The 13,839-nt window shown below is 41.8% G+C and overlaps 3 protein-coding genes across 5 annotated transcripts in view; 2 read left to right on the top strand and 1 right to left on the bottom strand.

Annotated features, from left to right (window-relative positions):
* The window catches only part of abr (ABR activator of RhoGEF and GTPase), a 138,347-nt gene extending 130,881 nt beyond the window's left edge, over positions 1-7,466 (top strand). For all 3 annotated transcript variants that reach the window (XM_079507335.1, XM_079507336.1, XM_079507337.1), the window contains 6 exons: positions 209-318; positions 417-556; positions 1,578-1,712; positions 1,871-1,976; positions 4,544-4,697; positions 5,791-7,466. In XM_079507335.1, coding sequence (XP_079363461.1) covers positions 209-318; positions 417-556; positions 1,578-1,712; positions 1,871-1,976; positions 4,544-4,697; positions 5,791-5,880 — 735 coding nt within the window. In that variant the 3' untranslated portion in view covers positions 5,881-7,466. The remainder of the gene's footprint in view (positions 1-208; positions 319-416; positions 557-1,577; positions 1,713-1,870; positions 1,977-4,543; positions 4,698-5,790) is intronic.
* Positions 7,467-9,008: 1,542 nt separating this feature from the next.
* timm22 (translocase of inner mitochondrial membrane 22 homolog (yeast)) lies at positions 9,009-12,485 on the bottom strand. Its single transcript, XM_079507304.1, has 4 exons — positions 12,200-12,485; positions 11,620-11,816; positions 9,394-9,466; positions 9,009-9,297 (listed from the first exon to the last, which is right to left on the bottom strand). The coding sequence occupies exons 1-4, from the start codon at positions 12,456-12,458 to the stop codon at positions 9,221-9,223; spliced, it is 606 nt and encodes a 201-aa protein (XP_079363430.1). The 5' UTR covers positions 12,459-12,485; the 3' UTR covers positions 9,009-9,220.
* Positions 12,486-13,283: 798 nt separating this feature from the next.
* The window catches only part of specc1 (sperm antigen with calponin homology and coiled-coil domains 1), a 99,057-nt gene continuing 98,501 nt past the window's right edge, over positions 13,284-13,839 (top strand). Inside the window, exon 1 of the mRNA XM_079508288.1 lies at positions 13,284-13,406. The gene's annotated coding sequence lies outside the window, so the exon portion shown is untranslated. The remainder of the gene's footprint in view (positions 13,407-13,839) is intronic.

Below are 13,839 nucleotides of genomic sequence, written 5' to 3'. Positions count from 1 at the left end.
GCTGGAGCTCACCAATGGAAAATAAATGATGATAATGTTTAAGATCCCAACTTGCTCTGATGTTTAGGAGCTGTTCAAATATAATAAATACTTGTATGTGTTTTCTGTGGACCACAAGTCAGCAATAAAGACATTAAATATCATGCTATCATGCTTTGATTTACTTGTGGTTGAGAGTGATGCATCGTACTTGTGTGTTTATCATTAGATCAAAGTCGAATTCTCCATGAAGTTTACAAGTCGGGACTTGAGCTTGAAGAGAACACCGTCCAAAAAACAGAGTGGCGTTTTTGGAGTCAAAATCAACGTGGTGACAAAGTAAGTCCATTCCTTTCTGATCAAAACAAGACAATTCTGAGTGAATGCACTTATTTCTGATTGTGATGAGTAAGCTGATCATGCACTGCCCCCTACAGGCGTGAGCGCTCCAAGGTGCCTTACATAGTGCGCCAGTGCATTGAGGAGGTGGAGAAGAGGGGGATAGATGAGGTGGGAATCTACAGGATTTCAGGGGTGGCTACCGACATCCAGGCCCTCAAAGCAGCATTTGACAACAGTAAGACTACAGTCACCTTCTGTGTTTGTTTTTATTTTATTTTTATAAAGTATATTTATTGGTTTTAACAAAATGAAGGACAATAAACACAGACATTACACAACAAGAACATAATAACAAACAAGAAAAGAAAAGAAAGAAAAAGAAAAACAGCTCAGGCACAACACTATTGTAAATAAAAAGATGGAATATACATGGCAAGAACAATGAACCATAATGACAATAAGTGGCATACTGTATATATATATTAAAAAGACAGACAATACAGTCATCATAGGCACCAAATCATTACAGTGAGAGTAGACCCATGCATACTCCACTTCGAGGCGGCAACCTCGAAGTGGAGTGGATTTAGTTCAGTTATAAACGGAAATCTGTTTTGCATAGGCCCACATATCTGCCCAGTCCTCATCATGAATAGAGACGTCCAGGTATTTTTCCCAGGACTTCTTGGGAAATCTGAGAGGATAAAGATGAATTTCACGTGCCTTTACCCTGTAACTCGTATTGTTGACAATAAAGTTGAACCTTGAACCTTGAACCTTGATGAGGAATTCAATACGTCACAGAAAATTGAAATTTGTTTTTTGGAAAATTGTGTTTGTTTGTTTATATCCCTTTCTCCCCCCTCCCTCTCAGCTGGAGGTCATACAAAGAGGCCCATTAGACCAGGCCTCTAACCTCAGCAGAGAGAGCTGTGGCTGGGGGCCTTCGTACATAGTTGCACACCGGTGTCTCTATCTACAATCCTCCCATCATAATCTACCCCACCCTGCATTTACTGTGTGATGAAGAAGAATGTCTGCATCTTTGTGTGTTTGGCTGTAGCACTATCTTGCACTGTCTGACTGTTATTCCTGGATACGATGGAATAAGATGAGAGCAGCTGTGTTACTGTTTCTGCAAGCGCTTTAGAAACTTGTTTTTTGTGGTGTCAACATATCTAATCTCAGTCATTTATTTTATTTTCCGCCGTCTTGTCTGTCCCCCACCCCGTCTCTCTCCCTCCCACGTACTGTAGATACCAAAGACATCCTGGTGATGTTGAGCGACATGGATATCAACGCCATAGCAGGAACTCTGAAGCTGTACTTCAGGGAGTTGCCAGAGCCACTGCTCACTGACCGCCTCTATCCTGCCTTTATGGAGGGCATAGGTAAAACCTTGACGCCTCTTGGAATCTGGCATGGACCACACTTGCACTCTCGACAACTGTTGTGTTTTATTTGTGTTTTATTTTCCTGGTAAAAAGCATATTAAGGTATTACTCTCTCTCTGTCTTCCTCTCATTGCCTTGACTTTTCTCCTTCACAGCCCTCTCAGACCCAGCAGCCAAGGAGAACTGCATGATGCACCTACTGCGTTCCCTGCCCGACCCCAACCTCATCACCTTCCTCAGCCTCCTGGAGCACCACAAGAGGCAGGCACACACACACACACACACACACACACACACACACACACACACACACACACACACACACACACACACACACACACACATTAGGTTAATTGGCGAAATTAACTAAGCTAATATTACAAGAGGTTCCTCTACATTCAACACAAAATTATACTTTAAATTACTACTGCCGTCTCATAATTATTCACCCCATTTATAACAAGTGTGTACTGTCTAGTTAGTACTTACAATAGTAGAGCACCCTTTTTGTTGTTATGACATGCTGCAAATGTGATGCGTACCGACTTACCCAGACACCAGCTTCTGGTAGTATTCCTGATCCCTCATGTGCAATGGCCTCCAGAGGTTTCTATGGGGTTCAATGCAGGAGACTGTGACGGATGCTCTAGAATCTTCCAGGACATAACAAAGAAAAACAGGGCTCTACTAAGTACTAGCCACGTTCACATCCTCTTCTCGTCTCATCTCAGAAGAGAAAAGCCTGGTAACGATCTAATGCAGAGAGTCTATAAGGCTGGATTTCCGTTAAACTTTCTTTAACTACAGTGTGAATAAGTATAAAGACTTAAGATAAGATAAATAATTTTGAGACAGCAGCGGTAATTGAAAGTGACATTTTGTTTTCAATTAGGAGAAACCACTTGTATAGTTGTTCTTGTTTGATTTGTTTATTGCCAACAGCTGACAGTTTGTGTTGTGAATTTTGTTAATGAACCTAAATTGCATAACTCATTTTGAGTGTTACTCATTTAGTTACAGACAAACAGCAATTTAATGTGCACATACCTGAATGATTATATTAGAATCACTCTCAGCTGCTCTGAAATAAACAGATGCTCTTGTTTAAACACACTCCTCTGACGAGATTTTATAAATTTTCCCTGTTTGGTTGTTCCTGTAAGCACAACACGTATCGCATTCTACAAGCGGACAGGACACACCCACACGCATGTGCCCGTAAACACACATTATGCATATAAGAGGCTGCGACGCTTAAAATAAGGGTACAGACAGACAAAATAAACTATTTCTTGTATGGCTCCTAATCTTTGGCTGGTTAGCCTGAATAATTCAGCCGTCAAAGAGGACATCTGCATGCCATTGACAGTTGGCTGGATTTAATTTTGTTCCATGTGTGCATGGCTGCTCTAAAATATGTGATCTGGCTTAAACTGGTCGATGTGGTCACATGTCACCATGTTCATTAGATACTCAGTTGGTTATTGGATGAGATAACAGCGAGTGGGAGAAACTAAACTAATTGCTCCCGATGTGCAGGTTGGGTTGGTGCCTTGCATGGTTTCCCCCGCCATTGGTGTATGAATGTGTGTTTTTATAGAAGTGTATATTTGTACGTCTCTAAATGTTCTGATGAATTGAAAATGGTGGACTCTGTGGTAAACAATTGTATTGCTTTATCATGGTGTCGTCCACAATAACAGTTTTTTTATTGACTTGTGCTTTCATTTGAAATGTACCCATTCTGCATGCATACTGTTAATCAATCAATCAATCAATCAATCAATCATGTGAATGGGTGAATGTAATGCATCTATGTAAAGTGCTTTGGATAAAAGCGCTATATAAATGCACCTGCGACCTGTTCTGACATTCCATACAGTATGTTGATCCTTCCCCATCAATCCTTCCTCTTCGATGTCTCTCTTTTGACTGATACCTGTCCATTTAAACTCTAGACGGGCCTGCCCCAAAGTCATTAGTGCAGCCGCGCCCGGCAGCCGTGGAAAACTAGAGTTCTCAACAGGCCTGAAAATTAAGATCTTACCCCCCATGCCAAAGCGCCAGCGCTTGCCCAGCAGTCTGCTGTCACCCAGGCGGATATGTTGATCTGACCCCCATTCCAACGCGCCAGTGCTCGCCCAGCAGTCTGCTGTCACCCAGGCAGATGCGTGCACGCGACCTCACCCTTTAGGGCGAGGTCGCCCTACTGATGCTTCCCAGCATCAGTATGTCCAGCACAATCCGGTGGGGGATTGTGTCCCTGTCACTATAGTGACTCCTACTGGTTAGTCAGGGCGCCTGTTCAGCAGGGAGGGGGACTGGGTAAGATAGCATGGGCTCTATTTTCATCACCGCTAAACCCCTTATCGCTAAACCTTTTTTTATTATTATTTTGCAAAACATTTTTGAATAGTTAAAATGGCCAGTCTACAAGCTCACAACATGTCAATGCAGATTGGCTAGTTGAACTATTCGAAAATGTTTTTCAAAATAGTAAAAAAAGGCAAAGAAGTTTAGGGATAAGGGATTTAGCGGTGATGAAAATGGAGCCCTATGAGCCTAGAGACGCACATTACACTCTGCCATTGCAACTCCCCGCTGTCAGGTCATAAGAAGCGACTGTGTATCGAAGGAGACGTTGATGTTACTCAATAGTAGAACAAGAAGATTACTGGATTTTACATCCTACATCTGGTGCTGTGAGATCGACAAATGATTGTATGGACTGCATCATCTCATGTTATTGTTTTTGCGTGATCAAAATCCAGTATTTGCCCTGTCGAGCTTATCGGACTGACTCTTCTGTGTTGTTCTTTATCTTGCAGGGTGGCTGAAAAGGAACCCGTCAACAAGATGTCCCTCCATAACCTGGCCACTGTGTTTGGCCCCACCTTGCTCAGGCCCTCAGAGGCAGAGATCGCAAAGGGACAGCATATCACATCTGCCTCTGACATCTGGTCACACGACGTCATGGCACAGGTGTGTGTACAGGTGATGGTGACTTGAAAGGACTAGACATCTCTTGCTAAACAGTTTTGTTAGAATTTTGGCCTGAAATTTGAAAAGGGGAAAATATAGATATGTATATATATGAGTCCTTTTTTGGGATTCTCATTTGCTGGCTTGGTTTCACTCCCACGCAACTTGGTGACCTGTGTCTGCGGTCTACTCTCCCAGCGGTCTACTCTCCCAGCTGTATTTAGGCTCTTGGACATCCATTCAGCTTTGCCGGGAGAGTTTCCTGTGCACAAATGTCTTTTTCTGAGCCACATAAACACCACCAAGTAACTTGTCATAAATGGCCATGCAATGATACACTGGGAGCCATATTTCTCCAGTACTGCTGAGTGTTTATATAGTGGCTTATTTAATGTATAAATGTTTGTTACTTTGGTATACAAAATGTCAAAACATCATAGAAGTATACTTCCGCAGGCTCTCATATGGCATATAATCTCATGTGAGGACACACGTTCTGCATTTGTCCTAATTGTGCTAAGTAAGCATCTAGCTGGAGATTGGTCTTACACAGGGCAACATCAAACTTACTAACTAGACATTTTCTATTTTTAAACATTAAAGTAAATATAACTTAACCATGAATCTTATTAATAGATTGCCAATTTTATGTGTAGTGTAGCTTGCACCTAGCCTGGGTTCCAGCCTGATTCGCTGCGTTCCGTGGATTTGTAATTGTCACTTCGCAAGTGACAATTACAAATCCACGGAACGCAGTGAATCAGGCTGGAACCCAGGCTAGCTTCGTAGCTTGCACCATTTAATTATTTTAATAATTATTATTTTAATAAGAAGGAGGCAATTATCTATAAATTCATGTTTGTGTGTCTGTCCGTTGCCGGTCTTGAGCACCGTTCATCCGATCAACTTCACTTCACACTTGGTGGGTGTATTGCTGAGGACACGAGAGAGCAGTGTCGAGTGTGAAGTTAATTAGATGAGCGATTCTCAAGAACGCTGTAAGCAATGTATTGTTCGTTCTTTGATTTGAGAACAATGCGCCAAGTACCTGGCCAACGTACAAGTTCTGATTCAGCCTTTCTGCTTCCATCAGGTCCAGGTGCTACTATACTATCTGCTGCATCCTCCCATATCCTTCGCTGAGCTGAAGCGCAACACACTCTACTTCTCCACTGATGTTTAATCACCCCAGGGGGTCCGGAGATGAGAAAGAGAAAAAGAGACTCTACGACGTGAATACCCCCACTCTCTCAGCGCCCTCCCGGCACCTCTCCACTGTATAGACCTCAAGTCCCAACCCCCGTCCCCGATGACAGATGGAGCCAAACATTACAGGGGTGCTGGGGTTTGGAGGACATACCCAGTGCTCCCCCGTAGGTCCTCTCTAGTCATGTCTTGTGTCATGTTTGTGTGTGGAGAGCGTTCAGCGCCACAGTACGTCTAATCCAGGTGAAGAGCAGGAAGCCAGCAGAGCACTGACTCTCTGTCCAACAGACCCATGTCTGGGGTCACGTGAGGTTATCAGTGAGGGGGTCAAGAGGTCAGAACCTGGTGTGTTGCCACAGGGTCGCCACTGTGTGTGTGTGTGTGTGTGTGTGTGTGTGTGTGTGTGTGTGTGTGTGTGTGTGTGTGTGTGTGTGTGTGTGTGTGTGTGTGTGTGTGTGTGTGTGTGTGTGTGTGTGTGTGTGTGTGTGTGTGTGTGTGTGTGTGTGTGTGTGTGTGTGTGTGTGTGTGTGTGTGTGTGTGTGTGTGTGTGTGTGTGTGTGTGTGTGTGTGTGTTCTGGAGAGTCCCTCCAGAGTGGCCCGACTCGCAACTTAACTTTGTTGTTGTTTTCCCGTTGCTGTTCCAAGAGGCATTCCAGAAAAAAAAAGGCATTTACATATTTTATAAATATTTTGTTTAAAAGCAAGTTTTGTTTGTTTTGTTTTCTCTCTCTACCGCTGGCTTTGTGCATGTGACGGAGAGGGGCTGTGTATGTGTGAGGATGCAGCATGTGTGTATGTTTAAGCAACTGTGGGGGGTTATAGGCACCAGGAAGCCATCTCAATACATGGCAGGCATCATCTCTCTCAACAGAGTACTTGCCCTCCCCAGTGAGTTCTTGGCCAAAATTGCCCTATTTATTTTAAATATATATATATTATGTGTGCCTGTACAGTTATGTGCAACTAGAGAATTGCTCTATGGATTTTTTTGACGTTTATTCAGGTAGTGATGTTTTTTTAGTCAAACTTTCTTATTCACCATGTCCATGGTTGGTAAGCTGTACAGAAATGATCATAGATGGTCGGGGGACATCTACCAGTTGATTCTAAGTCACTTCTAGAGAAGAGAGAGCACTCGATGGGTATGGAAAAAACAAAGTAGTATAATGGAACATTAGATTTTCTTTCTTGCTATTGCATTGCAGGCCTGTTCCAAAATGTCTTATGTTACTGCACCAGTATAATCGATGGGATAATTTGTGTAGTTGCCCTCATTGCATGTTCAGCTTGTCAATCAAAACAGGCTGGATAACACAAAGGTAGGTTTGTAGTTTCTTGCTAGGCTTACAAGAAAACAATAATCACCCTTCATACGAAGCCAATCTTTCTGCTATCAAGCCTGTGACATATCTTAAAATAAGCACTGCTAGATGAGTAATATTTGATATTTTTAATATAAGATTAAAATAAAAAATAAAAATAAAAATTTTACTTAATTTCAGTATACTGTAATAATGAGGCTAAATGTCAATGTGACCCCCCCCCATTTTTTAGTAAAATAAAATGTACCAAAACACTGTCACCTTGTCTCTCTCTCTTTTCATTGGTAGCTCTGTTGAAATAAAGATCATCACAGCACAAACTACAAACTTCGTGGATGTATTGGTTTGAACAGTTAATTGAGCCTGATGAAATCGTTATGCAATATGCAATTATGCATATATGTTAATCAAAAATGTACACGTCCGGTAATGTATCAGGTGACAGGTCCATATGATATGCTGTCTCAACGTCTCCATGTTCTGTTCCCTTCATTGGCTTCTGGTTGCTGCCTGCCCGCAATCTGTAAAAAACACAGGTGTTCGCCCACAATGTGCCCAAAGACATAAACCAACCCTATAACTACAACCCCTTAGATCAGCAAACACAGGAAGGCTGTTCGAAACTTGACTAAACCCCCCCTGACAACGCTCCACATGTCCTAGATTCTTCTCCCTCCTGGCTCCCAAACTGGAATAAACACCACATTGCAGTCAGACCTACACTTACACCTGGGCCGGCCTAGCGATCCAGGCACCTAGGCTGGTAATCCAGCGTGTCGCGGGTTCGAGTCCCGACGACCTTTGCTGCGTGTCACCCCGCCCCATCTCTCTCCCCATGTCCTGTCACACTACTGGCTACCTAGAAAAAACCCCAAGAAATATTTAAAAAAGTTAACTGCACTTCCACCCAAATTTCTGCCACAATCTGAAACCTCAACTCTTCACACTCCACCTGTTTTAGGTGATAAGCCAAGGTGACCACCTGTGGTTAGTAAAACAGGTGTTTGGGTGAGCGCTGAGTCGCTTACCACCATGGCGTGACGTCATGTTTTAGTTTTCGGTGGTCACCTCAACACCTAAAACTAGCACTTTATATCCCTTGTCACCAATCTCACCATCTATCTTTTCAATAGATGCTAGTTTACTACAAATAAAAATATACTGTATGTTGGTCAACATGAAAACGGCAGGAGTTTATTACTACTTTTTTTCTTGGCCACAAATGTTAATCATGTTTTAGATAGCAATCATAGCGTGTTGTTTAGCCAGATGTTATGTGCATTGTTTACCTATCCTAGTTTTAGAGGCTCTGCCTTGCTTTCTCTGCATGCTACTTATGTGACTATTTACCAGTTTGTTGACAAGAGTTCAGGCTTTGATCTCACATTTAAAGTTAGTGAGTCTGTAAGGGAGACATTAAAACGTCTTTGACAACAGAATAAAACACCATGTTTCGGTAGGCGTGCTGCCTTATTCAGGGTAATGGAACCATAGTTACGAGTGGAACAGGGCCACTATAGGTATTTCTTCTATGCGTTGTCAGCTGGAGGGGCAGGGTAATCACTTCGAAGTCATCCCTATGTTCCCCACTTTCCTTAGGTTACTTCCGGTTCGACAGAATGGAGAACTGACCCATTAACTTATGCCAAAGGCATGGCATGAGACTATATTGGGAGAACAGGTCTACTGTCCTTAAACGGCATCAATTATTTCTGTGTTCCTGTTATCCTCCTCAAGATTTTTATTTTGCTTGTGTACCATTTAACAAACACACCAACAAACATCACTTCAAGTCCTTTATAGTCAAATGCTCATAATACAGCAGGCAGTGCTGTACTCAACCTCTCAAACAGCATCCATTTCTGTTCTAGCACATGTGAACACTTTACTGACTATCACTGATAACATGTAAATACATTTTATTATGTACAAAAGTCTGTTTTTCTGGTCCATAGTTTTCTTCTGTTTTTAATGTCCATTGAAATCCCTGATGGCTCATCGCAGGTAATACTCAATAGCAGCAGAGAAAGCCGCAAAGCCTCCACATCCCAGTGCGCCTGCCTTCAGACCAGCTGCACAACAGAGAAAGAGATGTCAGAACAAAACTGAAACACAGGAACACTGAAACTGCTTTTTAAACAAAGGACGACACATGCAGGTTCACATACCACGGAATCCAATTGCTCCCCCAGTAACACAACCGCTGTAAACTGCATTCTTCCAGTCTGATTTTCCTCTGTGCTGTAAACATAAGGCATGGTCTTTTCATCAGGTAATAAAAACTCAGATTCTGAACAAATCAGTGTTGTCAGGAATATATTTTGCATGCATGTCATACAACCAGAAAAACATATACCGGTAACAGTAAACCATAACACCACAAGAGGGTGCTATGAGACCACTGAGGGAAACATACTGTTACTACTAGTCAATTATTTCTAGCCAAACAAGGTGGGACTGCCACAATAAATACAATGAAAACCAATAAATGCCTGAGTAACTTGAGTTATACAACATAATTACAACATATCTGGTGGTCTGTCGCTCTACAGTACATCAGCTGGCACACATCAAAGCAAATATCATTCTAGTTCCAAGTTGCTAAGGAGACTATACTAAATCAACTTGTCATTCATTTACCTGACAATTTACAGTGTTCTCAGACATTCTCAAAATTATTGTTTAACCCATTGATGCCTGAGGCCGAATCTGGAAACGCCTTCTAGGGCCTGACCTAAGGTTTCTAAAAACCTTCAAATTCGGATTAATTATTTTTTAAATAGTTATGTTGCTACATGTATAGCAATAGCTGATGAGACGCAGGGAGCGCGCCGGCATCAAGGGTAGAACAACGTATACGTTGCATCAGGCATCAATGGGTTAAGTCATCTTCATAGAGGTATGCGCATGCATAAGGTGAGTGGCAATTCAAGTGGCAAAGTGAGCTAAACGTCGTTTAATGCAATCAGACGTTTCTTATTGGATGCATGGGCTGTCAAGGCCAGAAAGTCGTTTTTTGCCACTTAGTAAGTGTTCCCGCATAACTTCCGAGTAGGATGATGATGTCATGCGCATAGCCTCCATTATATAGTATTCAGATTCAACTTTATTGTCACATCTCAGGTTCTAGGTGTAAACGAGAGGGTGAACTTCTTTATCGTACAAGCTCCCAATAAAATTAGGCAGTTAAAAAATACATGAATTCTATAGCATCTCAGATCTCTCTCTCTCTCTATATATATATATATATATATATATATGCATGCCTACAGTAGTATTTGTATTTTAAATCACTTTAGGGCTATTGGTGCATAAGCAGGGCATCAATATTATCGGTATCGGCACATACTCAAAATCAAATGATCGGAATCGGATCGGGAGCAAAAAAACGTGATCGGGACATCCCTATTCTCAGTCACAGTGGTTAGAATAGCAAGAAAATGAGGCAAAAAAAATTCTAGTGCAAGTGGAGAGTAGCAGTAGTTGTACTGTACACACTAGAATCAGTGTTAATTTATCCATTTGTAACTGAGTGTATAAATCTAACATTTGTACACTCTCGGAGATAACACTGAGTTTTACTGTGTATAATAGAGTATGCACATGCATCACTTTTCCACCGGGACAGAGTTGGAGTTTGGAAGCACTCCGAAAGTCCATATCTACTGTATGTTGGATGTTTATGAAATAAAAACATAGAAAGAGAATAATTCAAGCTTTCCATATACAGCTACAATGCTGGTGAGTTTAAAAATCCTATCCAAATTTTCTGTTTGGATGCATGGGCTGTCAAGGCCAGAAAGTCGTTTTTTGCCACTGACCCCTTTTCCACCCGTTGGTTCCCAATGGGAACCAGTTCAGTTCTTTTTGGTTCTTAGTCCATGAGCCAGAGCTTCAATTCACAACATTAATTATGAATTGAGTGGGCAAAACCATACCTATATTAGATTGTTATCACCATGAAACTTCCCCAATTGAATACTTACACGAAGACAATGATTTATTGTATTACACATTTTACATATTTAAATATGCAAATGAGGCATTATGTAGGAAAATGTGCAAAATAATCGAAAATATGAAAAAGCTACTACTGTGGAAGGGTTATGTATTAATTTACTTGTATTGATCCTATAAACAATTTAATATAGGTCTAGTTTTTCCCACCAATTTTGGAGCTCTGGGACATGGACTAAGAACCAAAAATAACCATTGGGAATCAACCGGTGGAAAAGGGGTCTGAGTACCATGTACGATGATGTCATGCACATAGCCTCTATTATTAATAGCATCTATATTGAGGTGAATTCAGCAATCAGTGGTGTAGGTAGGCTCACTTATCATCTTCATGGACAGTAACTTTCACATGATGTGAAAGGATAGCGGTAACCTACCGATTCAATAATGCACTCTGTGCAGGAGAACATGGCACCAATCATGGCAAAGTTCTTAGCATATGACATTCCTCTCTGGCCCATATCCTTGAGAACCTCCTTTGCTGTTGGTGTTCTCAGGGGGTCTTTGGGGTCAAAGCCAACATTGGTGTCAATGCCTGCTGTGAAAACTCCAAAAGCTCCTCCAAGGACAAAACCTGCAGCAAACAATGAATCTGATTAGTAAATGTAACTGCACATTAGTGGGTAGGTACATCATTCCCCTAAATAAACTATTACTGGACTAGTATGCCCTTTTTTTGATGTATTGATTAAATACTTTAACAGTTTGAAAATATTAGAGAGCAAGAGGTACAGATTTTATAATGATTGTTAAGGTTTGTTTACATTTTGGTCCTGTGTATTCAACTCATCAAGACATTTAAATAAATGATCCTCACCATCATCACAGGCACAACTGAAACTGACATCCCAGGTGACTGACACACACACACACACACACACACACACACACACACACACACACACACACACACACACACACACACGTAATATGTTATAAGATATAAGATGTACCGACCTCCAACACATGCTAGGACTGCCTTGAAGGCACAGCTCTCCATTCCTCTTTCGATCATCTTCTGGTCGTCACTCTTGTAGGGCACCGGCAGGCCGCCCATAACAGTGGGATTTAGGTCCTTGATTTGCTTCTTTTCGCCTATAAGATGTTCCAAGAGTACGCTATACTGAAAATGTTGGCTATCATCGCTCGAACTAGTCGAGGCTGAGCCTTGTAAGTCGGAGACAGGAGCATTTGCAGCATCCATGGACGCCGCCATGTTTTCCGATGAGAGGCTGTTACAGTGTTGCCATACAAAACGAGACCAAAAGAAGCGAAATGACCGTCAGATATTTTAAAAGTAAAACGCACCGCGACGCCTTGTGAACTTGTAGATCTGCTATTTTCAAAACAAAATCTTGAATATTCATTTGAAACATTTTAACAACACAAATCCGATGCATGAATGATGCATGTGTCACAAAATACTTTTAGATCATGGAGGCAGCAGGGGTTTGTGTACAAAATCTACAAATGTATACATTTGGGTGTCCTTGACATGAAAATGTTTGAGAACCACGATTTAAACATTAGGAAACAAGCCCAAAAGCTACTGCCCAAGTTTAGAAACAAGCCCATTTACAAGCAGCTGTACAAAGACAAGCTCAATGTCGCTTATAACAAGCAGACATGGCAACACTGGTCCGTTATGTAAATGCAGTTATGAAAAATTAAATATAGATTCGACACACGTGTAGCGTCGTAGCACGATGACATGCCCACTTGTGTTTTCAACAAAATTAATTTATAATAAGCGCATGTACATATTCAATAAATGAGTGATTCCTTTGTGACGTGTATTCTTATTAGCTTCGGCAGATTCGACACAATGTGACACTGCAGAGCGATGACAGGTGACCTTGAGCGCGTTGGCGGACACTCGTGACGTGCATTGCATTTCACAGCAGGGAGGGCTAGATGAGATCTCACCAATGCATTTACACCACATTGTCGTTTTTTTTGCTGGACAGGACATAACAATATGAATACAAATATTATTGGAATGATTGGGGGTCTAAAAGAACTACACGGCCCAGAAGTCCACGTGAGCACTGCACCAAACTCGCGCGCTCCACCTAGTGGCACCTTTTTGGTTGGGCCGACCGGGGGAGAGTTTGACAGCAGCAGCAAGGCAACACACGCACAGCCGCAATATAATACTGAACAGGTGAGATCATCAAACACTCGTTTTCTTGCTGTGTCTCTGCGCGAATATCCGCTCCGGTTGTCATTTGTGCCAAATGTCAATTGTGTGTATAAGTGTATTTATTGTGTACTACAAACTAAGAGAGATAACCGTTTGTTTATTGAAACCATTCAGGTGGCACATAATCAGCTTTCAGTTTTATTTTCACTCTTTATTTTATTTTAATTGAAGTATCTTGACAGCAGCAGCGCGCCAACGCAGAAAATGAGTTTGGAAACACAACCGCTTGTTGCCTTAGTGACAGCCACAGAAAATTCTCTTTCAACTTCCTTTCCAATTAATGTTGTTGATTCATTCTTGAAGCGGTAAACTTCGATAGTGTGAAATGTGAACATGCTGTTAGCCTACCTCCCCACCGTTGTTGGGTGGCGTTTTCATTCACGACCAAACGGCT

The sequence above is a fragment of the Electrona antarctica genome (assembly GCF_951216825.1).
Source record: "Electrona antarctica genome assembly, chromosome: 8".
Lineage (NCBI taxonomy): Eukaryota > Metazoa > Chordata > Actinopteri > Myctophiformes > Myctophidae > Electrona > Electrona antarctica.
Note: the sequence above shows the minus strand (reverse complement) of the source record. Positions and strands in the feature narration are given on the sequence as shown.

Coding starts and splice junctions, on each gene's coding strand:
- timm22 (XM_079507304.1), bottom strand. CDS start 12,458: ATGGCGGCGTCCATGGATGCTGCAAATGCTCCTGTCTCCGACTTACAA. Junction 9,467..11,619: donor CAGAGTGCATTATTGAATCG/GTAGGTTACCGC, acceptor TTATGTTTACAG/CACAGAGGAAAATCAGACTG. Junction 9,298..9,393: donor GGGAGCAATTGGATTCCGTG/GTATGTGAACCT, acceptor TCTGTTGTGCAG/CTGGTCTGAAGGCAGGCGCA.